Source organism: Macaca fascicularis, chromosome 18, assembly GCF_037993035.2.
Source record: "Macaca fascicularis isolate 582-1 chromosome 18, T2T-MFA8v1.1".
Taxonomy (NCBI): Eukaryota; Metazoa; Chordata; class Mammalia; order Primates; family Cercopithecidae; genus Macaca; species Macaca fascicularis.
In genome coordinates this window covers 21,651,800-21,678,501 of record NC_088392.1, presented here as the reverse complement: position 1 = coordinate 21,678,501, position 26,702 = coordinate 21,651,800, and the positions used below count along the sequence as shown (strand labels likewise).

The 26,702-nt window shown below is 43.4% G+C and overlaps 1 protein-coding gene across 1 annotated transcript; it reads right to left on the bottom strand.

Moving 5' to 3' along the window:
* Window positions 1–1,169: 1,169 nt before the first annotated feature.
* On the bottom strand, window positions 1,170–26,092 carry CPLX4 (complexin 4). The gene is made up of 3 exons (XM_005586556.3): window positions 25,768–26,092; window positions 20,140–20,227; window positions 1,170–2,719 (listed from the first exon to the last, which is right to left on the bottom strand). The coding sequence occupies exons 1-3, from the start codon at window positions 25,932–25,934 to the stop codon at window positions 2,492–2,494; spliced, it is 483 nt and encodes a 160-aa protein (XP_005586613.1). The 5' UTR covers window positions 25,935–26,092; the 3' UTR covers window positions 1,170–2,491.
* Between the last annotated feature and the right edge of the window lie 610 nt (window positions 26,093–26,702).

Sequence of the window (26,702 nt, the reverse complement as noted above, 5' to 3'; positions counted from 1 at the left end):
TGAGGATGTTTTCCTGAAAAAGAGAAAACTGAGAGGGGAATATATCAAAGCCTGAGTGGGAATGTAGGCACAATCTGTGTAGTTCCATTCAACGGAACCATGGCTGATGGATTAAAGATGCAACCATTTTCAGCTTAAGACAAAGAAGGATTTTCTAACAACTAAAGCTGTCTAAAAATGGAATGGTGGTTGTTAAATTTCCTTGGAGCAGCAGATAGTGAATTCTGTACCACTGGAAGCTTTCAAATAAGGCTCAACTGGGACAACTTGGAAAGGGTCCCTTTATAGTATGGGAGATTAGAATAGATTCCCTCCTAGTCCTTAATAATTGTTGGATTCTAGGTTTTGATGCTGAGAGACTTTTTTGTGCTCATTGACATCATACAGCACAGACACCAATCCACCCTCTAGAGAGAAAAAGGCCTTCTGGATGCCCTAATACATGTCCTCCCTCTCCCAACCCATACACATGTGATTTGGTATTGATTGGGGTGGTGTGGCCGTGTGGTGAGGGGTGGTTTAGTGTGGGGTGGTGTGTTGTGGTGTAATGTGGTATGATAGGTTGTGGTCTGTTGTAATGTGATGTGGGGTACCATTGTGTGGGGTGAGGTGATATACTGGGCTGTGTTGTGGGGTTATGTGATATGATATGAGAGGAATCATGGTCACAGTCTTCTAGCAGTTGTGCGACTTCATTGAGACAATGACCAAATTGCATTGGAGTAATGTTGGCAGTCAAGAGGAAGTGCCAATTTAGTGATTTCCTTAGCAGAACTGGCTGCATCTTTTACAGAAAGCACGTCTTCTTTGTCATCCTGAGGCTAGTCTGTGGAACAATTTGGCAGTTGTAGTATTTTATGTCATACAAAGTGTACAGACATCAGGCCACATGCAGCACCTCTCACCCATCCATACTACCCACTCCGTCAACTACAGGGCAGAGTAAGGCATTAAACTGAAACTAAATCATATCTATTATATTGTAGTTTTTTAGAAAGTGAGTATTTTAAAGTTTCTGCTATAAAACAAATCACAACTCACATGCCATTTCTGATAAAAGACGAGCAGTTTTAAAATGTGCTCATGGCATCTGGGTTTGTGGACTAGAAGCTAATCAGCCCCAATCATTGCACCAATGTTCTCCCAGGAACTTCCAAGACAGGCTGAACTTTGCCAAGGACCATAGGTTTTAGACCTTTATTCATTTGTTTTATTTGCATATTTTTATTACATAAAACTTCTTGTACAACACATTTGGGAACTCTGGGTTTAGAACAAGTTAGACCCTAAGTTTTTGGTCTCAGTTTCCTTTTCCTTTGATAGATCTTTATTCACCATATGAACAGATTCACTAAAAAAAATCAGTATTTTGTTTTGGTTTGGTGGGCTTTAGCTAAATAGCTTGAAGTGTTTCAGTGGTAACTGTCCTAAGTCTTTTGAATTGTTCCTTTTGAAAGAGAGCAGATATTAGGGAAAAAAAATCAGTGCCTACCCTGAAAGCCTGTGGCACCAAATGACAGTGTGATTTGCTGGAAGGTAGTCTGAAGGGGTGGGATAGGAAGGGACAGGAGAAGGAAAAAAAAAAAAAAAAAGAGACAGGGAGATTGGACAAGAAGGAGGGAAGGGGATGAGAGAGAAATAGGTTGGGAGGAGACAGAGAGAGACAGAGAGAGACTGATTTAACTTCTTAACGCTCTCTGTTAGTCTACCCACTTTGTTTCCATTGCTATCACCAAGTTCAGACAAGGAGAGTTAAGCTCAACTCAAAAAGAGCAGCCATCTCCCTGGTTTCCCTCTGCCTATAATTGTGCCTCCCTCGGTTCCATTCTTCCCATGGCCACTAGAGTGATGATCTCCAATGCAAAGGGCTGGTGAGGTCTATTCCCTGCCTCAATTTCTCATTGTTCACCACATCCCTGCTACCGCCACTTGGCTGAGAAGCATCCAAGGACCAAACTTGATGAGTATCACTGACAAATTCAAGGAGCCTGGAGGTGAGGGGTGGGGGTGGTGACCTTTGATTGCCCTGGAGTCTGTAGCCTCAGCTCCCTGTGGGCAACCCGGCTTCCAGTGGACACCTTGACTCTCCACATCTTTCTCTGAAGGGACCTGGTGTCCTGCGAATAGTTGGACAGGGTGAGAACTTGGCCTCCAAGGAAGAAAGTTGGAGAGGAAATGCCACTTGCTTTTGTTTCTTCTTGGCTCATCTCAAGGTCTTTAAGCAGATACGTGTTCTGCATCATCATTTACACCTGAAAATTTCCAGTTCATCTCATTTATAACTAAGAGGAAAATATGGTTCCTGCTGCAAGGTGCTAGCTAAATGCTCTGCCAGGAATATTTAGAACAACCAAATGATTGTCTATCAATGGATCATCGTGGTTTTCCTTAATGTGTTCACTACATTAAAACATGTACTGCTCGAAACGTCCCACAGGAGAGTGGTCTTTTCCAAGGATGACTGGTTCCCTCCCTCCACCCCTCCCACCCCTCACATCACGGAACACTTCTGCTCCGCTGTCTGCTTGATTTCAGTGAAGGTGGCCTGGGCTTTTTCTTTTATGGTATCCAAGTCCATGTTCTGGAGATTCTGTATCTGCCCAAGAATAGAATCTTTATCTTCTTCCTCTTCTTGATCTTCATTTACCATTTTCCGGAGATCTTCGGGTAAATCCACATCATCTCCAGCCATCTGGATTTGATTCTCATCCATTTCACTCTATGTGAAAAATAAATAGAGATAGATAAATAACTCTAAACCTACTAACTCAGTAACTAAATACATTTTAAAAAGCAGCAGGAGGAAGTCTGTAGAGAATAAAGGAAGTGAGTGGCACACTTGGCCTTGCAGTCAAGCCTGGTCCTGGTGGCAGTCGTGGAGGCTCCTGTAGGGACGTCCCTCCTTCATGGCACCTTGGGTCAATCAGAACCTTCCAGTATGGCGGTTCTCCAAGTGTGGTCCCTGGACAAGCAGCATTAGCATCATCTAGAGCCTGCTGGAACTACAGATTCTTGGGCCCCATCCCAGATCCACTGAAGCAGGCACTCTGGAGGTGGAGTCCAGCCATCTGGATTTTTTTTTTTTTTTTTTTTTTTGCTTGTTTTTTTTGAGAGGGAGTCTTGCTCTGTCACCCAGGCTGGAGTGCAGTGTCTCGATCTCAGCTCACCGCAACCTCTGCCTCCTTGGTTCAAGTGATTCTCCTGCCTCAGCCTCCTTAGCAGCTGGGTTTACAGGCATACACTATCAAAACTTGGCTAATTTTTTGTGTTTTCAGTAGAGATAGGGTTTCACTGTGTTGGCCAGACTGGCCTCGAACTCCTGACCTCAGGTGATCCAACCACCCCGGCCTCCCAACGTGCTGAAATTACAGGCGTGAACCACCACTCCCAACCCAATCTGGATTTTTAAGAAGCCCTTTCTCTCTGTGATGCTTATACACACAAAAGCTGGGGCATCACACCCCAACTCTGCCTAAGGGCAGCTTTCCAAGTCTTGCAGACTCTATCAGGCACATGCCAAGATCCACTCACCTGGTTGACCCCACTCTAAAGGATGAGGTTTCAGTTTATAGTGACTAGACAGTATGCATTAATTCACTCATCACACCTTAGTGGCAACTTTTGCTTAATCATTGCTCTTTTCCTCCCTTCCACTAGACAGGGAGCCCCTGACATGGGCCCTTGTCAGATTCAACTCCACCGTTAGCACCTGAACTGGAGTCTGGCCCACAGCACACATGTATTAAGTGAACCATCAAGTGCATGGCCCCCACTCAGCATCCTGGCAGTCTAGCCTTCGGTGTTGCTGATGCTATCACAAGTGCCTTGCACATTTCATTTTGTGATTCTAGGAGTGTCTGTTCCAGAATTTCTTAGTGCATGCTGCCTGGTCTTTGAGATTCTTTTATTTTTATTTTTATTTTTATTTTTTTTTAGACAGGGTCTATCTCTTTCACCCAGGCTGAAGTGCAGTGGTGCAGTCTTGGCTCATTGCAGCCTTGGCCTTCTAGGCTCAAGCGCTCCTCCCACCTCAGCCTTCCACGTAGCTGGGACCACAGGTATGCACCACCATACTCAGTTGAGATTGTTTCACCACTTAGACTGTAAAGCCTCCTGTTCTGTAATGAGAGAGAAGTCTAAAGAAAACCATTCTCTGGGAAAGGTTAACATTAGCTTACATCCCCAGATGGCTGCTGTCAGATTTTTTGGAGATCAGGTTGTAACATGAGGTGACCTGGGTTTCAGGGAAACAGAAGATTAAAAAGAGTGTCAGAAAAGCTAATGAGAGGAAAGATCTATGTTAGAGCCACCTGAATATGTTGTGACCAGCCTTAAATTTGTTACCAAAGCTCATGAAAAATCATATTAAAAAATGATGATCTAAGTCAATCAGACTACATTGTTTTAAGAAAGATTTCTGCACCTGGTGACTTCTGAGGTGGAGTTAAAGACAGCACCTAAAGGGAGATCTGAATTCCCCCTGTCTGGGTGCTGCGTAGGAATGATTGGAAGGAAACATCAGTTGTCTCTAGGTCCAAACGGCACACGAGGGTAACCTGTAAACTTCCTTCTTCATCTGTAAAGTGGGTTGGAAGGACCAGATGGCTGAAATCTTTTCCAGTTCTAACTGTCTGTGGCTCTCTTACTTGGAGGGGCTGAAGCCCAGCAGCCTTTCCTCAGGACTCTCTTCTTTGATTCGGTTCCCTGGGCAGAGTGACACAGGAACCTGGCTCAAGAAATAGCTTGAGAAGCAGATTTCTGATTCAGGGGGAACCAATGATTTTGGGAAGGACAGTCCTCACCGAGGCCCTCCTTGGAGACCCGGGAGGACAGTCCCACTCCGCGCCAGCCTCCGGAGATGTGAAGCCTCTCCCTGCTCTTGGCCAGGGCCTTGGGCCCTCCAAGTGCTTAACGGATTAATTAGTTCCTGGTCAAACTGTTGTGGGATTAATTAGTTAGTTAATCCCTAGGGGCTCCCAGCCAATTGTGCATTTCTATTTATTTTTTATTTGCCTTCCCTAGCAGCTGCTTTCCTTGCCGATCATCTTCTGGGCCTTTTTGCAGGAAGGAGAGGAAAAGCACAAGGTGGCCGACTCATTCTCAGTTCACGCAAATGTGGGACATCTGCCCTCTCTTATGCATCCTGACATCAAATGCAAGTGATTTGAAAAGACATTCCCAGGAATTCTGGCCCCTTCCCTCAGGTTGGTAGTAAGATCCCCAAGCATGTCGCCAGGTTTGAACCTGGACAGGGTAACTGTTGTGGGCCTGCAGGGACGGGCAGCTAGAGGGGCCAAAGGAAAGCCAGGCAGCCAGCCAGCCAGGGTTATAAAACACTGAACACACTCATGAGGGCTCACGGGATGGTGCTCGCCTGCCTCCCATTCACAGGGAGACCTCAGCAAGGCCACTCTCTATGGCTCTGCTGTGCTTGAAGAAGCTTCGGGATGGTTTCCTCCTTCAAGGGCGACTCTGAGGTTTGTTTTATCCTTGTGCCTCTTGCTCAGGGAAGCAAGAGCAGTGCAATTCTACGTTGCCTCATGGAGAGGATCTTGATTGCCCTAAGTTTTATCAAAGTGGTTCTCAAAGTGGGTTCTCTAGGCCAACAGCATCAGCATCTTTTGGGACCTCACTAGAGATGCACACGCTGGGACCCTACTCAGACCCACTGATTCAGAAACTCAGGGCGCAGGCCTCACAATCTGTGATTTCACAAGTCCTCCTGGTGATTCGGGGGCTTGCTGAAGTTTGAGAACCACTGTTCCACATTTCTTGAAGACAAAGGCTGTAAGTTACTCATCTTTCTGTCTCATAGCCCAGCAAAGTTTCTGGCATGCAGACACAAAGAATTAAATCTTTACTGAATAGCCGGGCATGGTGGCTCAAGCCAGTAATCCCAGCTCTTTGGGAAGCTGAGGTGGGGGGATCACCTGAGGTCAGGAGTTCAAGTCCAGCATGGCCAAATTAGTGAAACCCTGTCTCTAATAATAATGCAAAAAATTAGCAGGGCATGGTGGCACACGCTTGTAATCCCAGCTACTCGGGAGGCTGAGGCAGGAGAATCGCTTGAACCTGGGAGGCAGAGGTTGCCGTGAGCCAAGATTGCGCCACTGCACTCCAGCCTGGGCCAAAGAGAGAGACTGTGTCTTAACAAATAAATAAATATTTTCAAAAATTAAAATAAATGTTTACTGAATGATTCAATGAACCTATTGTCAGGGAAGATAACAGCCTTAACAATACTTAAATTTGTAGGTTCTCTTTGCTATAAAGAGCTCTGTTTTCATAGCTACCAGTTTATCTTTGTAATCCTGTTGGGGCATCGCAGACTAAATTGCCTGAGTGAGAACGTTAGTTCTACCACTTACAGGATGGGTGACCTGGGGCACTTTGTATAGCCTCTTTGAGCTTTATTTCCTTGTCTGTATGTGGAGAATTGCATTATTTGCCTTAGAGCTGTCGAGGGTTGATTAGATGGTAAATGAGTTATTTAGAATCTGTTAAGCACTCACCCAGTAGTAGTTATTCATAAAAATAAGAGCCTTCAGAGGTGGACAGGGGAATTTACTGTGGGCAATCTTGCACATGGGGTTAGCCCTCTCAGGAGGCTGTGATGTCCTGGCACCTTATCTCTGACCTAGCAGTGACTCCTACCTTCACTCAAAGCCTTGGTTTTTCTAACAAGCCAGGCTTAGTCATTTCCTCTTTAGCACTAGGCTTTCCATTCTAGGAGAAAGCTACCTAGCCAGCCCTAGCTCCCCTTACCTCTTGTCAGGCTCACCCCTAATTTTTGTGAATGGTAGAGCACAAGTGCTGATAGAACTTCCTGGCTCACAACCTGGCCCTCTTTTTTCTCCAGTTCCTGGCTCCAGCCCTCACTGGGAAGGGCCTTGGGACCTTGGGAGCATGACCCCTACCCCACTCCTCAGGCCTAGTCTGCCTGGCCACTCTCAGGAGAACAGATCTGCATCGGAGGCCTGGGAAGGCTCTGGAATGCACTTAGGCAGGCCGTTTGGGGTCCTGAGCAGCTTGAGCATGGTCTACAAGAGGGGTGTGGCTCTGCCTGGTCTAGGCCCTTTGGCCCACAGACTCTTCACCCCATGTGAAAGAGGGTGGCTAGAAGAGAGACCAGAGCCCTCTAAAACATGGGCCGCAGGGCAGTGGCCTCAGATGTCCAGGTCCAAAGACAGCATTGGATGTAGTCAATGGCTTTGGTCAGAGAGTCCTCCACTCACCGTTGATCTAGAAGGACAAGGCTATTGGCCCTCCCCCAGAGCATGACTGCTTCCGGAGATGATTCTAGTCTTGAAACTGATTACTCTGGGCTGAGGCCTGTGCCATGGAAACCTTATGACTAAAGGTAGGACAACTAGACAAGGCTGTTGAGTGGCTAGAGGAGAAAATCATGCCCTCTGGAACCAAATGTGGGCCTGTAGCCTCGTTAGCTCTGGATCCTAACTAATTGAGCTAGCCCTAGACCTAGAACTGGCTAAGTATTCAAGTGTCTCCTTTGTAAAAAGCTGCAGCCTATCCAGACCGTTCTCCTGCCAGAGGTGGCCTAGGAGAACGAAAGATTGTGTGATTTGGAGTTAGACATGGGTTCGAGTCCCAGATCTGTCATTCACCAATGCATGACCTTGGGCAAGTCAACTTATGTTTCTGATGTCCAATGGAAGGGCCACTTAGAGGACTGTTGAGCAGATTGAATGAGACATGCTGTGAAACAGCCTCGCAAGCATCTAAGCTCTGGATAAGTGGTAGTGGTGGTTATGAATATTTTAGAGGAAAGAGGGCAGCTCAGTGTCAAGATCCCTGCTGAAAGGATCCCTGGGATAAAGAAGGCATGGACAGTGAAAGAGACGGGGTGGGAGAGTATTGGCCCTTAAGAGAAAGATCCGGGACAGAGCAAGCAATTAAGAAGCATAAATGGGATTTATACAGTGGACACAGCAGCCTTGTTTCCTCTCTTCCTAATGAACCACCCTGCTGACAGGACCTTGTCTGCAGTTCAAACAATGAATGTCTTGTCCACACGTTCTGCTGCCCATTGACAAATCTTGGGTTGGGGAGACCAGGAATATTTGGACACAGTTCACACTTCAAGGAAAAGAAGTAATGGCTCATTACAATCCCCAAATACAAGTGCAGTTACAGCCAATGTGAATCAGCATCACTACGGGCCGGAAGCAGCTCCAGGGAGGGAAGGAAGGCTCAAGGATGAGAACCGTGGCGTGAATGAATGAATGAGTGAGCCAGAACATAATTATGGGACTTATAGGCTATACTTTGTTCTCAGAGGCTCTGTTTCAGAGATCTTCTCATTTCTAGAAATCTTATCAATTTGGGATATTGTTTAATGCAGTTAAGAGCTAATTATTTTTATGCCAGCTGATGAGAAATCCGTTTTAATCTCTTGTTTTTAACCAGACTTATTATCTTTATGGCCACTGCTGAATACCCCATTATTTGAATAGCTCCATATCCTACCATTGTCATTTCCTGTGATTGATGCATGACCATTCACCAAAAGATAAACGTGACCCTGGATTTCAAGACTTACTACTTCCTAGACCTGGATAAACTGGCCTTCTCTTTTCACCAAACTTGAGATACCATGATAAATTATCTTAGATGATTATGTCTTCAAAAAGCTGAGCATTCTCCTCTTGTCAGAGTCCAGTTAGCTAAGCGTGGTGTATAAGCAAATGCCAGTGTGATTGACACTAGGTAGATTTGATTTTGTTTTTAGTTTATTCACTTATCGTTGCCCACAGGATACCAAAAGCTAAAAGAATGGATTTCTTTCACATGGAGGAGTTCATGTAGCGTGAGATTGACATAATTGTGAGGATCATGGACTTGAGCAGTCAGGTACTTGTCTTCATAAACCACGCTCACTGTCCTGGTTATGAGTGGGGCTGCTGCCCTCAGAAGGTAGTGTGTGGCTGGTGTGAAGGCCCTGGGCTGGGGCGTGCTGGCTGCTCCTTCTGCTGTGCCCTGCTGCTGCTCTTCCCTCTTCAGCTACTTAAAGACCCCTCAGCACCCGCAGATTAGGACAGATGGTGTGGATTTGTCTTCTTGAGGAATAGGCATCGGTTTTCAATTTGATTGAAAGTGTGCATGCGTCGGGAGCTACAGGGAATGAGAATTTCTAGATACCAGCTGTGCACATCTCATACCTCTTTCCCTTATGAAGACATTCCACAGGGACTCAAGAAGCTCCTGGAGGCCGCATATCCAAGCCCCTCATTTACAGATGAGGCAAGTGAGGTCTCGAGAGGTAATGATTCTTCAAAAATGTCATTCTGCTTTTTAGGGCATAAGAACCTAACACAGCTGCCAGAAGGGTCTAGCAAGAAAACATGGCCTGTGGACTCGGATTGTCTCGTGGTAGAGTCTTGTTCTGCCATTTACTGGCTCTGTGACCTTGGAAAGTCACTTTCCCTCTCTGAGCTGGTGTTCTCATCTGTAAAGTCGAGGTGATATCTACCTACCTTACAGGGCGCTTGTGAAGATGACATGACAAAGCTGGTGTGGCCAAGCAACACGTCTTGAAATCCTGCTTCACTAGTGTCCAGTGACTCCTTCCCATCCCCGTGCTCCCTGTAGACATGCAGTCCATTGCTCTTTCAAGGGCATAAGTAGGAGGAGCAAACCGAACTGGGGCAGGGTGAGGAGAGGAAGGAAGAGATGGCGGCTGATGGGGCCTCTGATGGCCTCCCCGCCGCCTGGCCACCAGAAACAGCTGCTCAGAAAGCAGGAGGTTTCGGTGTCTCAGACCCTGCTGGGCAGCCCCAAGAGCTCCTAATCTGAAGGGGTCTGGCAAAGGAAGGTTCACACAATCATCTTTGTTTTTTTTTTTTTTAAGAGGCAAATTTTAAATTCAACTGTAATGGAGCTTTCAATGTGACACATTTAATGACAACTCTGTTGAGTTTCTCCAAAATGCATCTTTATTCGAAATGAATGGTGCCCTTAATACGGCAGACAAACACCAGGTGTAACTAAATCATATAGCTCAGCAGGGGTCACAACATTATTTTTCAATGACTAACCTAGATTGACAATTCTGTTAATAGGATTAGGGTTCATTGTGGAACTGTTTTCTCTTATTAATTTAGCTTGACTTACATATACATTTTAAATTGGCCAGGGAGAGGGACACATTTGCTTTTAGAAAGAATCTTGTAGCTTTATTTAAAACATATTACTTCCTCTACTTGAAGAAATATGGTGTTTTACTTATAAAACAAGGAAACCTTTGTGTTTTATACAAAACTACAATGTTGAATCTGGACTTGTTCTTTTCATAAAATTGTAGTTTAATGTAACTCTAATGGCGGGTAAATTTTTCTGCTGTTTTTGATACTTTGTTCTTTGGGTGTTTCTATTTTATTTTATTTTATTTTATTAAGATGGAGTCTCGCTGTGTTGCCAGGCTGGAGTGCTATGGCACGATTTCTGCTCACTGCAACCTCCAGCTTCCTGGTTCAAGAGATTCTCCTGCCTCAGCCTCCCTAGTAGCTGGGATTACAGGCACGCACCACCACGCCCAGATAATTTGTGTATTTTTAGTAGAGACATGGTTTCACCATATTGACCAGGATGGTCTTGATCTCCTGACCTCGTGATCCGCCCACCTCGGCTTCCCAAAGTGCTGGGATTATAGGCGTGAGCCACTGCACCCAGCTGGGCATTTTTCTTTCTTTTCTTTTTCCCCAATAACACCCATTTACTCAGCAATCACTGTGTGTGTGTGAGTGTGTGTGTGTGTGTGTGCCATTTTCTATATCCCAGTCACCTTGCTAGGCACTGAGCAGAGAGATTTAAAAGTCAGCCCCTTTTTTAAAGGAGCACACAGTAGGTGCAGATATTTAGGGTCATAAGATGATGTAGGAGACATGGACTCAAGATATATGGGAACATGGAGGAGGATGACCAAATCCAGAATTAGGTAGGGGGAGGGAGATCATGGAAGGCCCTGGAAGAAGTGGCACTAACCAGAGTCTTACAGAAAGGCCACAGGTAGCACGGAACAGAGCAGGAGGAAGCGCTAGTCCAGGCAGGGAGTAGTAGCAAGAGGTGAAGTTGGAGAGACAGGAGCCATATCATGGCATACAGGACAAGGAGTTTGGATTTTATTCTAAAAGACATAGTGGCCTTAAACAACAACAACAACAACAAAAAAAAAAAAAAAAAAAAAAAAAACAGGGAAGAAAGAGGATCAGATTTGCATTTTAGAAACCTCAGTGTGGAGAGGGACAAGACTCCAAGTAGAAAAGCTATGGTGAATTGAGAACTATTCAGAAGTGAATTAAGATGACTTGGCGATTTACTGGACATGCAGCTGGAGCAAGGAGGGAAGAGGCAGTGGTGACATCTGGTAGCCAGCCTGGGAGATGGGCTTGTCGGGAGAGTCACCCATGGAAGTGGAGCCTATAGGAGGAGCAGGTTTAGAGGGAGGATGAGCAAGTAAGTTTTGGATATGAGCTGGTTCTATCTGTGAAGTGTCCAAGTAAACATAGCTGCAGTTGGGAAATTTGGGGAGAAGATGTGGTCTGGAAGTACAGATTTGAGAATCATCAACATGTAGGTGGTAGCAGAAAGCAACGGCAAGGTGCAGCCCTCGTGGACAATGTTCAGGCTTGAGTGAGAAGAAGAGTCAGCCAAGGGGGCACCCTAGAATATCCCACAATTTGGAGGCAGACAGAGAAAGATAACTCATGAAGAAGAAGCAGTACAAGAACAAGATCAAGAACCAGAGGGTGATGTCTGCAAGCTGAGGAGAAAGTGGGCTTTAAGGAAGAAGCGATCATCAGTGCTAGAAGAAACAAGGAGGCCCCAAGAGAAATTAAGGGAACCACCCACTGTATTTAGACAGACACTGAACATCTGGAAGAAGAAGGTTTCAGCAGAGCAGTGAGAACTAGTCATTTAAGGGAAGATACCTAAAAAGCCATGTTTACTCAGAAAGTACTGTTTGCTTGTTTTAGATGGGAGAGATTTGACCTCTTTTATTAAGGAGAGGCCAATGAAGAAGGAGAAACTGAAGATACAGGGTCCAGAATAATTAGTGGTGTGTGATCCAAATCTAACGTAAGCATCAAGGATGACTTTAGGCATTTTAAGTCCTCTGATGACCTATAATTTGACAACTAGAGGATATTGACATAATCTGGATATGTGTACATGGACATTATAATGACTGGTATAGATACATATACATATACATACTGCAGATAACTGCAATTTGTTTACTGCACTTATTTAATTACTTATCTGATTACCGAAATTAACAATGGTCATCAAAAGACATTGGCATAGCAAATAGTATTGTCACTAACAATTAATAAACTTGAGACCCAAGACCTTTTATTGTTTATCTAGAGGGCTATGGCTTGTGTTGTTCCTTTTCAAAGAGTCTACATTTGCTTTTCCCTGTCAGCAAGAGTGAAACTCTTTTTCAGAGGAAACACCAGCCAAATAATTTCTTTAGAAAATACAGTTCTAATTCCAAAATGTGACATAGTTATCCTCATTAGACCTGACAGCTCCTGGGAAGACATTTTCTCAGATCTGCTCCCTGTCGGGCCTTGGTCAGGGGAAGGGTCTAGAACTGAATCCTGCTGTTATGTAAGCGCTGTGGCGGTGACCCTGGGGAATTGTGAATGAGGTACCCAGGGGGTCATCCCTCATTAGCTGGAGGACGTGTTAAATTCGTCCAGTTCCCTGTGGGCTGTTAATACTATTACTATGAATGCTTACCCAATATGGGCTTTAGAAGATGGCACAGGCTAAGTATTCTGCAAACCTGGCAGGGAGGGGAAGGTTATTAGGAGCCCACTAGAGTCCCAGGGATCCCTGCTTTCTGTCCTGTGCCATTTTCTTTGTTAGACAGTGTGTTCAGTTCTAAAGGCTACCACCAGGAATCTGATGCCCAGTTTAAAGGGATATGAGGAGAAGGGGGGACGAAAAAGTAGTGGATGAAGAGTAAGGAGGCTTGAGTCTCCATTTGTCACAGCAAGCTTTGTGACCTTCGGCATGTCCCTAAATGTATACGATCCTTATGGTTATGTATAGAGTGCACACATATGGGATGTTCTTTTCCGGACGTAAAAAAGTAAGTCTATTGAAAAGAGAAATAGCACTCAGACACTGGTGTCAAGGAACCAAAGTATTGTGGTCATCCAGGAACCTGAACCTGTTCTAGGAAAAGAACTTAGAGGGTTGGAGGGGAGTGATGGTTGGCATGTTCCTCAGATGACCTCGGAAGCCAAGCTCCATGGAGGTGACTCATAAGGACCTGGGAATCTGTTGCTCTGTTTCCCACCGAATACAGCAGTTCCTTTGCTTCAGCCCTGAGTGACCCCTCCCCTGGCCGCAGTAAGAGGCAGCACTGGCAGGCCTGCCTCTCCTCTCCTTCCCTCCAGTTCTTTGGACAGAGCACCATGCCTTGGGCTTCTCAATTACATCTCCTAGTGACCCAGATGGGCACTGTCTGGCCTTCCAGGGCCTCCTTGTTCCTTAATGAAGCATCTAGGAGACAAAACCCTACACCTCGCATCCCCACCATGTTTTTCTGATGGCTTTTTATTTTTTATTTTATTTATTTATTTATTTATTTATTGAGATGGAGTCTTGCTCTATCGCCGAGGCTGGAGTGCAGTGGCCCGATCTCAGCTCACTGCAGCCTCTGCCTCCCGGGTTCCAGCAATTCTCCTGCCTCAGCCTCCTGGGTAGCTGGAATTACAGTGGCCCGCCAACACGCCCAGCTAATTTTTTTTTTTTTTTTTTTGTATGTTTAGTAGAGACGGGATTTCACCATGTTGGCCAGGCTCGTTTTGAACTCTTGACCTCAGGTGATCCGCCCGCCTCGGTCTCTTAAAGAGCTGGGATTACAGGCGTGAGCCACCGTGCCCGGCCTCTCTCTGAGGATGGCTCTCTAAAGGTTCCATTGCGGAGATTTCTCTGCATAATGAGACAGACCTTAGGTACCTACAGTTCAGTAACAACCAGCAGCCAAGCCACTGGGTAAATTGACTGAATTCAGCATTAGAATAAAAAGCATGGCACTGGAGGCCGGGGGCATGATTCTGCCCCCATAAGCTTCATTTATTCAGTCATATCCTCTCAAGGCTGAAGATTCCAACTCCTTCAGCCCGCCTTCGATTGCTGTCGTTTCAGAATCTCTCTCCAGCACGGTCACTGCGGAGACAGCGGAAACTCGGCTGTTTGCGAGCTCCCTCTCCCGTTATGCCATGGGAGGATAGGAAACGCACGAGTAGGTCCTCAATAACAAAATAATATGACTTTTTTTTTCTTTTCTTTCTTTGTTGTTATTTTGTTTTTCCCCCATTCCATCCAATGACCTATCAAGACTTTTTTTTTTTAAGTCACCTCTGGAAATTGGCTTCTGCCCCGCCCTGGTCCTGCCACCACACGCAGCCCGGGTTCCCCCTCCCGCGGGTGCCAGTGGCCGCGGCGCTAGGAACACCAGGGGGCGCCGGCGTCGAGGATTCGGGGCCCGCGCTGGCGGCCGCGGCGCCCTCCGCGCTCCAGCCGGGATCTGACTTGGAGGGGAGCGGCTGTTCTGCACAGCCTGGGCAGACGTTAGCCTGGGAAACGTGTCTGTCCCCCGGAGCCTCTTTTTCGCCACATGGGCCATCGAAGGGTCCCCGTACCCAGAGCCTCGTCGGTGGGGGGGACGCGGGCGGGAGGGTAACGTGTGACAAGTGACAGCGCGGGAGGCAGAGGAGGCTCCCAAGGGTGGGGCTGGTTTGCAAGCGCAAGGTGTTGCACTGGGGTAGGGGAAGTTAGCCACAGCTGGTGATAACTGGACTGAGTGGAATACGATCCAGCTGATTTTTAAAAATTTTTTAATTTTAGTTTTTAAACTGCTCTTTGCAGAGCAGGGCTAACTCATAGGCAGTGTGCCCAGAGTAGCTGATTTTTCTTATCGTGTAGTTTTATTAGGTGCTGTTTTTATGGCTAGCTATACGGGATTAGAATTTCTATGTGGTTTACAAAAAGCAGACGATTGTATTATTGGTATTTGTAGTATCTTCCATACCATAGGCACAGTTTTGAAACACTGTGTGTAGAATCCATTGTTACGAATGCAACCAAATATAAAAACGACCCTTTCAGGTACACCAATCAGACGTAGATGTGGTCTTTTCACATAGTCCCATATTTCTTGGAGGCTTTGTTCACTTCTTTTTACACTTTTTTCTCTAAACTTCTCTTCTCGCTTCATTTCATTCATTTGATCTTCAATCACTGATACCCTTGATCAGTGTTGATCGAATCGGCTACTGAAGCTTGTGCATGCGTCATGTAGCTCTCGTGCCATGATTTTCAGCTCCATCAGGTCATTTAAGAGGTCGTCTCTATGCTGTTCATTCTAGTTAGCCATTTGTCCAATCTTTTTTCAAGGTTTTTAGCTTCTTTGTGATGGGTTCGAACATCCTCCTTTAGCTTGGATTAAAGACTTAAATGTCAGACCTAAAACCATAAAAACCCTAGAAGAAAACCTAGGCAATACCATTCAGGACATAGGCATGGACAAGGACTTCATGTCTAAAACACCAAAAGCAATGGCAACAAAAGCCAAAATTGACAAATGGGATCTAATTAAACTAAAGAGCTTCTGCACAGCAAAAGAAACTACCATCAGAGTGAACAGGCAACCTACAGAATGGGAGAACATTTTTGCAATCTACTCATCTGACAAAGGGCTAATATCCAGAATCTACAAAGAACTTAAACAAATTTACAGGAAAAAAGCAAACGACCCCATCACAAAGTGGGCAAAGGATATGAACAGACATTTCTCAAAAGAAGCCTTTTATGCAGCCAACAGACACATGAAAAAATGCTCGTCATCTCTGGCCATCAGAGAAATGCAAATCAAAACCACAATGAGATGCCATCTCACACCAGTTAGAATGGCAATCATTAAAAAGTCAGGAAACAACAGGTGCTGGAGAGGATGTGGAGAAATAGGAACACTTTTACACTGTTGGTGGGACTGTAAATTAGTTCAACCATTGTGGAAGACAGTGTGGGTATTCCTCAAGGATCTAGAACTAGAAATACCATTTGACCCAGGCATCCCATTATTAGGTATATACCCAAAGGATTATAAATCATATTGCTATAAAGACACATGACACGTATGTTTATTGCGGCACTATTCACAATAGGAAAGACTTGGAACCAACCCAGATGTCCATCAATGATAGACTGAATTAAGAAAATATGGCACACATACACCATGGAATACTATGCAGCCATAAAAAAGGATGAGTTCATGTCCTTTGTAGGAACATGGATGCAGCTGGAAACCATCATTCTGGGCAAACTAGCACATGGACAGAAAACCAAACACCGCATGTTCTCACTCATAGGTGGGAATTGAACAATGAGAACACTTGGGCACAGGGTGGGGAACACCACACACCGGGGCCTGTCGTGGGGTGGGGGAGTGGGGGAGGGATAGCATTAGGAGATATACCTAAGGTAAATGACAAGTTAATGGGTGCAGCACACCAACATGGCACGTGTATACATATGTAATAGAACTGCACGTTGTGCACATGTACCCTAGAACTTAAACAAACAAAAAATGCCCTTGGAGAAGGGGGTCCCCGCCTGGACGTAAACTGCAGTGAATGATGGTGTGTACAATGTTTTCAAGTGAAATCCTCATCTGTTTGTTTGGATTGTATTTGGAATTTAGACAGCTGCTTGCAGATCTAGGGTCAAACTGTTAGACAACACAGGAGAAGGAATATACTCCCATTTTTTTTTAAGCCACATGGAATTCAAAACTGCCCTAAAATTTTGGGTAAAAAATTTACCCAAAGTAAAAAGAGGCCGGGCGTGGTAGCTCACGCCTGTAATCCCAGCACTTTCAGAGGCTGAGGCAGGCGGATCACAAGGTCAGGAGATCGAGACCATCTGGCTAACACAGTGAAACCCCATCTCTACTAAAAATACAAAAAATTAGCTGGGCATGGTGGCGGGCGCCTGTAGTCCCAGCTACTCAGGAGGCTGAGGCAGGAGAATGGCGTGAACCTGGGAGGCAGAGCTTGCAGTGAGCTGAGATTGTGCCACTGCACTCCAGCCTGGGCAACAGGCAACAGACTCCGTCTCAAAAAAAAAAAAAAAAAAAAAAAGTAGAAAGAACAAATGCCTTGAGACGGGGAGCTTTGTCAAAGTCCTTTTGTGAACAAACTGCTCTTTTTCATGGTTGTGGGGCCTGAGTTCCAATCCTGAGTCTGTCACAGAAGATGTGACTTATTGCAAAGCTACTTAACCCCCCTGGGCTGCAGTTTCCCCAGGTATAAAATGACACAGTGGTATGAGATTATTAGATGAGCTTTATGGTCTCTTTCATGGTCTATGAGGAAATCAGGTGGGGTCTCAAATGCATTATGCATTTGAAACAGCTATAGCAAAGGGGATATATGAACATCAGTAAGCCAGGCAGTGAAAGACACTGGTAAGCTCTACTGTTCATTCATCAACGTCCTTCATGTCGGTCCCTCCCCCTAGCTGGCTTTAGGGAGCAGTAGCCTATGCAGGTATAGCCGCAATCATTCTCCAGGGAGGACCTGGATTTGTGCATTTCATGGCTATCATTTTTTCCTTTTTCCATAGTTTCTGTTGGAAAGGCTTTTGTTTCAAAGGATACCCTGGCACAGAGATTTGAGAATTATTTTTCTCAAAAGAGCACGTAAACCTTACTGCTAAGTCTAAGGGTGTTCACTCCTGAGGATCTGGAAGTCAGCAAGACTGCTGATTCACCATTAGTGGAGAAAAAGATAAAAGGCTTGGGGCCTTGAGGCTCAGGAACCTCCATTGTTGCACTGATTACACACCTAAGGACTGGCGGTCCTCAAGACCCCTGGTTGTTTTTATCAGGAAATAAGACTTTTGTGCCCAGAGATCATAATGTCAACAATAAGAGCTCTATTGTCAGGTGCTGTACTAGGTTCTTTATATTACATTATCTCAGACAAAGATCCTATGAAGTTGGGTACTTCAGCCCTCATTTTATAGATGAGGATACTGAGGCTCAGGTTTTTTTTCTCTATTCCTGCTGCGTAAGAGACTCAGATATTTTTTAAAACCATGTGATACTGTGTCACAGAGCCACAACTGAACCCCAGTTCTCCCTAGATCCCTACAGAAGAATAACAGTTGTCAAAAATAAATCTTTAAAAAGCTCTACCATTCTGGACGATGCACACCCAGCCAATCGTGTGTGTTTGTGTGTGTGTGTGTGTGTGTGTGTGTGTGTATGTATGTGAAATTTCTGCTTCATCCCAACAAGATTGATGGTGCCTTAATCAGATGGCACAAGAGCAGAGGCCAGAGCTTCAGTGAAGCAGCATGAATCTGAGTCAAGTTTCCTGCCTCGGGGGAGGCCACATTGCTAAAGAGAGCCAGTGACATCCAGGGAGTTTCAGGAAATTCACCAGACAATGAAAGTGGAAAGGACAGTGTTTAGAAGTGCTTCACTCTTCCGGGCCGGGCGCGGTGGCTCAAGCCTGTAATCCCAGCACTTTGGGAGGCCGAGATGGGCGGATCACGAGGTCAGGAGATCGAGACCATCCTGGCTAACACGGTGAAACCCCGTCTCTACTAAGAAATACAAAAAATAGCCGGGCGAGGTGGCAGCGCCTGTAGTCCCAGCTACTCGGGAGGCTGAGGCCGGAGAATGGCGTGAACCCGGGAGGCGGAGCTTGCAGTGAGCTGAGATCCGGCCACTGCACTCCAGCCTGGGCTACAGAGCGAGACTCCGTCTCAAAAAAAAAAAAAAAAAAAAAAAAGAAGTGCTTCACTCTTCCAAAATGCAAGCACAGTGGGGAAAAGTTATTAAACCTGAATGGAGGGTGGGATAGGAAAAGCAAGGCATTCTTTTACAAGTTCATTAGTTGTGGATGAAATAAGCTTACATTTTGTTGTGGGTTTTCCTTCTCTTATTAAGAACAGAACCTGGGTTCCTTGGGAACCTTAGGGATCAACCTCTACCATGTTTAAGTCTTTGGTGATTTCATCAGTGACCTTGAATAGACAGTGGACTCTCCCTTGTTTCATGCTTATAGTTTCTAAAACCAGTTTTTTTGGGGGATCTGCTGGGGATCAATGGAAGGAGTTGGTTTAGCAGCACTTTCTAAACCACCCGGATTTGGAGGTGGCTCTCATACTTGGGATCATGCCCTTTGGAGGATCTTTTTCTTTGGCTTCTCCAGATGGAAGATGTTCTTTAAGGGATGGTGCATCTTTGGAATATGAAGTTGAATGACCAACCCAGACGTTGAAGGTGGAGTCATTTAGTCAGGTGGACAGGTAGTAAAGCTGGAGTCAGGTGGTATGAGTCAGAGTAGCAAGTGACAGGCCCTCTGTCATTACTGGATGCAAGCCCTGGAATAGTACATCTAAGACATGTTCTACAACATGTCAAGGCATTCCCTTCCCACCAGAAGACCAACGACTCACTCGGCCACAACCTACAGCAGTCATCCTCAGCCAGTGCTGAGATGCATAAGATGGTGCTGGGTGATGACTGTCTCTACTACATTATTCCCCAAACCAGCAATCGATGGTTCATTTTAAATAGAGGTGGAATATCATAGAAATCAGGACCATGGGCTCTGCCTTTCCTGGCTGTCTGGCCCATGGCAGGAGGGTACCTACTTTCTTCATGCCTGTGTTTCCTCTATGGTAAGGCAGAGATGAACAGAACCTAAATGAATTCATACACACAAAGCACAGTGCCTGGTACCTAGAAAGAGCTCAACCAATGTCAGCTATGATTATTGTCCCCATTGTGTATTTACATAGAGAAGGTCGAGAATCTTTAGATAAATTTATGTTAAAATGTCATTTATAGGTATTAACTCCATTTTTTTTTTTTTTTTAGCAACAGTGGAAGTTCATAGAAGTTAAGTTAAAAAATGGAATCAAGATTTTATGAACTCCTCGTTCAGTTCCCTTTTCACTATATCAAACATCTCAGTTACAATTAGGATATATTCAGCATGATCCCTTGTGGATAATCAAGTATGACTTCCCATTTTTTGGTAATTAAGAAATGATTAGCTGTTTCCTGTGTTCAGAGTGTCTTACCTTTGGGAGCCTGTATTTTTCTCTGAGATGAACTCTGAGGCATGCCCTCTCAGCCTTTTTCTGTGTAAATGCAGCATCTCTTTCCATCCTGAAAGTTGAAGAATAAAGGATCAGAAGGATACAGAGAGCTGAAGACATTCCCACCCGTGCATAGAGGAGCCAGATATTGGGTTACACCCTCTGAGATGCCACTGCTGGCAGACACTTGGGAAATACGGGATTTTTTTCCTAGGTCCCCAAACGTCTGCCTGTCTGTCACTCTACTGTCGTAACTTTCAGTATATACCCCTAAGTCCCAAAGACAATTTGGTCCTAGGCATCTCTTTATGATGCGAACCAGGAGAGGGGCAGGGTGATTATTCCCAACATAGAGTTTTCCATGGACTGTTCAGCCAAGGACCATGAGCCTCAGAATCACCTGGTGCACTTATGACGAATGCAGCTTCCTGGGCCTGATCCTAGCCCTGCTGCATCAGAATCTCGGGGTGCAGGGGAGGGGAAGCTACATTTTTAGCAAGCTTCCCGAGCGATTCTTATGCAAACTAAAATAGGGTCACAGTGTCCAGAACCAGGCAATTCTTTGAAGACCATTGGTGTTGGGGGATATAATATAAACCTGTCTCCCTTCATTGTTACTCTCTCCGGACCCCAATTTAGGCATGGCATTTTCTTCCTGGTTTGGAAGGAGGTAGCCCCAAACAAGGTAGGGTATGTTTCCAGAATGCCAGACTGGGATCCTGCTGTGTGAATGATCTAATTGGACTCACGGTTATGCTGGTTTGAAATGGACATTCCTGCTAATGATGATCCAGACAAAAGCAGACACCTTTGGAGATGTCTGCAAGCTCACAAGCACCATCACCCTTCCCTGCTGCCCACAGAAGTGCTTTATTGGTAGCTGAATTTATATACACGGCCCTGCCCTCTGACTATATGGGGTTAGACCAAGCTCAGTAAATGAAATCTCTTCTTTGAAAATATAGGATTGGTGCTAAGAATGACAGACACTTGCAATGTGGCTGGCAAAATAACAGATGAACTTGGTAGCCATTGGCTGTCATTTTCCACCAACCTTGTAGTCTGGCTGCTGAGGAAGAACAAAGCAGTCACGCCCAGATAGAAGCAATGGCAAAAGATGGGGAAAGAGTGCTCGTGGCCTCTCAACAGCCTCCTGCTTCCTGGTTTAGGCCCATGTGAGGCCTGACGGGAATTCTACCCGTGGATCTGGTGAACTGTCTTTGAGGAAAGCAGTATCTGCTTAAAACAAATCCCCTGTTTTTATTTTCAGGTGAAAACTGGTTTCTATGTCTTGACTCTGAGTTTGGAAATAATCTTCACCATTACGCAAACAGCTAAGTGTTAAGGAAGGAGCTGCAGCAAGCGATCAGGTTAAACTACTGATCACAGGCCCTGGGCTCAGGTGCTCTCTGAACTCATTTCCAGCCCCAGAATGTCAGGTCTGGAGCGGGCATGAGAAAGCATCGAGTTCAACCTTCTAATTTTGGAGAGGGACACCGAATAAAGTAACCTGTCCAGGAGATTAGCGACCTGTGGCGTGGACAAGCAGCAGACCTTTTCTCCCCACATTTTACTGTAAAAACTTCCAAACATACAGAAAAGTTGAAAGAATTTTAATATCAAATCCATATAGATTCTAAAATTTGCATCTCATGGTACGTTTTTATCACATCTATTCCTCTCTTTATCCACGTTTTACTTTTTTGATACATTTCAAAGTTGCAGAAATCAGTAACATTTCCCCCAAACTCTTCAATATGCATGTCATTAACTAGCGTGAAATGTTTGTTTATAGCTTCTCTTTTCTTCTTGGGAAGCAAAAGTTGTATGCAATGTAATGCACAAACCTCTTAAGCACACCATTCAAAGAGTCCCCAAAATGCACACACCTGTGTAACCCAAAACCCTCTCAAGATAGAAAACATTACTCTCACCTGGGAAAATTTCCCCAACCCCCATTCCTGATCAAGGCCTACCCCCTAGCCCTAGAGGCAATCACCACACCTTTTCTACCATAGATTGGTTTTGCCTGTTCTAGAACTTCATAAAATGGAACTATACAGTTCATGTTTGTGTAAGGCCTCTTTCACTCGGCATAAAATACTTTTGAGATTTCACTTTGTTGTTTTATGTATTAGTAGCTGGTTCCTTTTTATTGCTGAGTGGTAAGTATTCTATTGTTTGCACAAATACAATCACCGTTTGTCTAATCATTTTTCTGTTAATGAACACCGGAATCATTTCCCATTTGGGGCTACAGTGAGTAAAGCTGATTTGAATATTGTTGTTCTAGTTTTTATTGTGGACATCTATTTTAATTTCTACTAGGTAAATAACTAGGCATGGAATTTGCTGAGTTCTAGGGTGACTTACTGGGATACATTTAGTTTTATAAGAGACAGCAAGACCTTTCTCCAAAGTGGTCATACTAGTTTATGTCTCAACAATTGAAACAAGAGTTCTAGTGGTTTCACATTTTGGCAACATCTAATATTTTTTGTCTTTTTGATTTTAGTCATACTGGTATTTATGGAGTGCTACTTTACTGTGATTTACATTTTTTCCATTTCCAAGACAACTAATGATATCAGGCAGCTTTTCATGTACTTTCACGTAAGATTTTCATGTACTTAATTGGCCATATATCTATCTTTCTGAAGTAGTTGTTCCAACTTTTCCCTTTTTTTTTGCTTTTATTATTGAGTTTTAGGAGTTCGTCATATTTCCTAGATCCCAGTCCTTTGTCAGATATATTTTCCAAATATATCCTCTCAGTCTGGCTTACCCATTTATTTTCTTAATGGCATCTTTTAACGTATAAAAGTTTTCAACTTAGAGTTGAATTTATCATTTAATAATTTTATGGTCATTGATAAGGTCATTCCCAATCTGGGTCATGATAAAGAAACCTTCATCCACTTTCAAGTTGCAAAGATATTCTCCTACTTTTTTTTCTTGAAAAGCTTTATAATTTTGGCTTTTATGTTTATGTGTATGCCACATAACAAATTAATTTTTGTGTAGTGTCAAGTAGGGTTCGAAGTTCAATGTTTTCCGGTTGTTTAGCACCATTTGTTGAAAAGACTTTCCGTTCCTGGTCTGATTATTTTGGCGCCTTTGTTGAAAATCAGATAACTATAAACCGCATTGATCCATTTGTTGATACTAATGCCACACAGAGTTAGATTCCAGTCCTCTAGAGCCAGTCTACAAATCACACAGAAAAACTGGTTGCTCCGTTTATAGTCACATGCAGCTAGCTAGTCTCCCCGTAAAGTGTAAATTCCTGCAGAAGAAAACCCATCTGTTCCATTTTGGTACATTCCTCACAATGCTATGCTCATACTAGACGTCCAAACAATTACTGAATAAAACAAAGGTCAGAGTCAAGTTACAAATGGTATTGTAGAAACTGCTGAAGCATAAGTAAGGCAAAGAAACATTTTAATATAATTGAGAAAATGTAGGGATAAACAGACTATTGTTTTATTTCCTTTCCAGATAGTCTATTTATGTTTAGACCTCTTTCAGTACTAATGTTACCAGTGGTGTGCACACACACACATACACACACACGCACATTGAACACAGAAGGAAAAGAAAAATGAATGTGCATTATTAGAGTGCATTGCTAAATAGTTTTTTATTTATAATTCATATAGTCAATCTCCCCACTTCCTAAGATGATGAGGATGGGTTTAGGTAGGAGGCTTTTATTTGCTAACATTCATTTTAATTATTATATATACTCTACTGTTTGTAGCTATCTCTCTGTTTATCTTGTGGTGAATTATTTTTAATGCCTACTACATATTGCATTCTAGGTGGTGAAACTCTTGAAAATTCAAACAATGGACTGAAAGTCATCCCTCTGTATCATAGGGAAGCCGAATGCCCCATTGTCCTGACACTATTTCTTAAACTGAGTGACTACACAAATATATAATATTCTCACACACACGTACGCAAAAAGCTGAGTAGCTGACAACTCAATCTACTGATTGACTGTATGATTTGGCCATTTTGAGCTTTGATCTGTCCAGATATAAAATTAAGGAAAACTAGGACATTAGTTAATCAAATAGATGCCTTATCTGCAGTCGGATCTGCTGCTTGAACATATTAAATGATATTTTGTATGCTTACAACTGTAGTCTACATTGTTGTTTTCATTAGCCTTCTTGATCTGAGAATGTTTGATGCTGATGTTTGTCTTCTATTCTCCATTACACAGTACTTATTTTGCTTTTACAGCTTTTTGTTGTTTTGCATACCATAGGTAAAATCAGCCAATATTCAAGGAATGCTGCTTCTTGTGCCCAAGTCTTAGCACCAACATCATTTTTACTAGTTGCATTGACATTTTTTAAAAAAACCAACTTTAACTTACTGCAGAACCAAGCATAATGTATTCTAGGTAGTTTATAAGCCATGATTTCTTTCAAAAGAATACAATAGACAAGGTTTCCGCTAAATGTAGTCTTTGTACTTTCTTTGTTTCCTCCAGGTCATTAACCTTTTCACCTATAATCATCTTAGCGATAGGATTTAGGCAACTATTATGTAATTGATCATTAGCAAAAGAGCCCAGGTGGCAAAAAAGAAATACTTTTCTTTTGAAATATATGATAAACATTTAACCTATAGATTGATGTTTCATTTCTTAACTGATTATTAAAAGAACTTTAATTCTACCTTAAACATTAAAAAATTACACAAAGATTACATTTATTTCAGAATCAGTCTTCAAGTGGCGAAAAGTTGTTGGTGATATTCACATTCTATAATACTCAACTAAAATGTTGCTTATATTTTATATTTGTTATATTTTATATAGCCAAGAGAATGCCTTTATTTTTTGGAGGAAGGTGGCTGAAGTATTTAGGGGTGAAGTATATGGCATCTGTAATTTACTTTAAAAACTATTATCTACCACCTATCTATTTAATCTGTAAACAAATATAGCAAACTGTAAGCTGTTGATTTTATGTCATAGGTATATATGGGTATTCATCCTACTATTCTACTTTTCTGTATGTTTAGAATTTCCATATTAAACAGTCCACAAATCTATTCATAGTCTTTGATAAGCCAAGTCTTATGACATAATTGTCATGTTATGCTTTCTGGGCTTTTTTTTTTCTCTCACATGCAAGATCAAGGAAGCTACACTATGTTCTTTTAGGCCCTTTTCTAGGTATAAGGTCTGAATTCTTACAATTTGAAGACTTTCTACTTGCTAGGAGGGTGAAGTTTAGAAAGAATGTAAAGATAGTTAAACCCACCATTTTTCGTCTAAATGATGAAATTGAGGTCAATCAAAACATGCCTAGACCAGAAAGTGTTAAGCTGCTTTAAGAACAACATATAGATTAATTTATTATTGTTCATTTCCATTCATACATGTAGAATATAGAACACAGAACATAGTAGCTGCTGATGTTAGGGAACCGTTTACTTTAGAAGAACAACCTTTCCTTGGTTTAGAGGTAAACGGCAAAAGGAAAGGCATCTTAAAAAGCAAAGAGAAATAAACTGGAGAACTGAAGAAGGTATGGCCAGAATGAATTTCCTTTGCTTTTTAAGGGAAATGAAGTAGCATGTACTCACTTCTCCTCAATCATTTGCTTTTGATACTCCTCATACTCCTCTCTAGTCATCCCTTGAGCTGCTGCAGGATTAGATGCACCTCCTTCTTCTTTATTTTCTTCAGACCCACCACCAAATCCTAAATTCTTTACCTGGTTGCTTATCATACTTTTCATAAGGAAAGCCATTTTCTCTGCTCCAGAAAAATAAAACCAAAATTAGACAAAAGCTGAAGAAACAAAATCCAAACAAACCCAAGAGAAAACCTCCAAATATTCTCAATGACAGCAATACATTTAAGAGCAAAGGACTTTGCACAGCCTCATCTATTCAAGGGCATACTGATAGAGAAGAGTGGTTTGTCGGCCGTAAGCTGGATTAAAGTGGTGAACTCCTTAGTATATAGAGGCAGATGGTTCAGATTACTAAAGCATACAATCAGAGGCAACTGCCTACCTTCTGAATTAATACACTCTGCTAATTTCACAGGAAAAAGAAACCCCCACATCATTTACCCCTCTCTCTACCCGTTTCTAAATTTTTAATTATAAGCACAGCAGGGCTTCATCAAGAGTCCTGTTTCAATTAAATTAATCAGAGCTGACTGATTATATAGCTGTTGTGGAATTTCCAAATTCCAGCCCTTGAGCACAACATCCTGTTGAAAAACTGAGTCCAATGAGACTCAAAACCCAGAATGCTTCATTAAGCAAAAATAATCCTGTTGATCCATCATTTTATCTCATTGGACTTTAAGTACTATGCAAGGATTTGCTTTTTAGTTTGCTTGAATTCGGTTTGCTTCAACAGTTACTGTGTCCCACACATAAATACACAACTGACAAATGCAAAGACCCAGACAGCAGGTCCTTGGTTTACATCTGGAAGATTATCTTAGCCTTCTCCTGCACGGAAATGTCACTTGTCTACATGGAAATGATGTGCTTGACACTTCA

Coding starts and splice junctions, on each gene's coding strand:
- CPLX4 (XM_005586556.3), bottom strand. CDS start 25,934: ATGGCTTTCCTTATGAAAAGTATGATAAGCAACCAGGTAAAGAATTTA. Junction 20,228..25,767: donor AAGCAAATGATTGAGGAGAA/GTGAGTACATGC, acceptor TTCAACTTTCAG/GATGGAAAGAGATGCTGCAT. Junction 2,720..20,139: donor AAAAATACAGGCTCCCAAAG/GTAAGACACTCT, acceptor TTTTTCACATAG/AGTGAAATGGATGAGAATCA.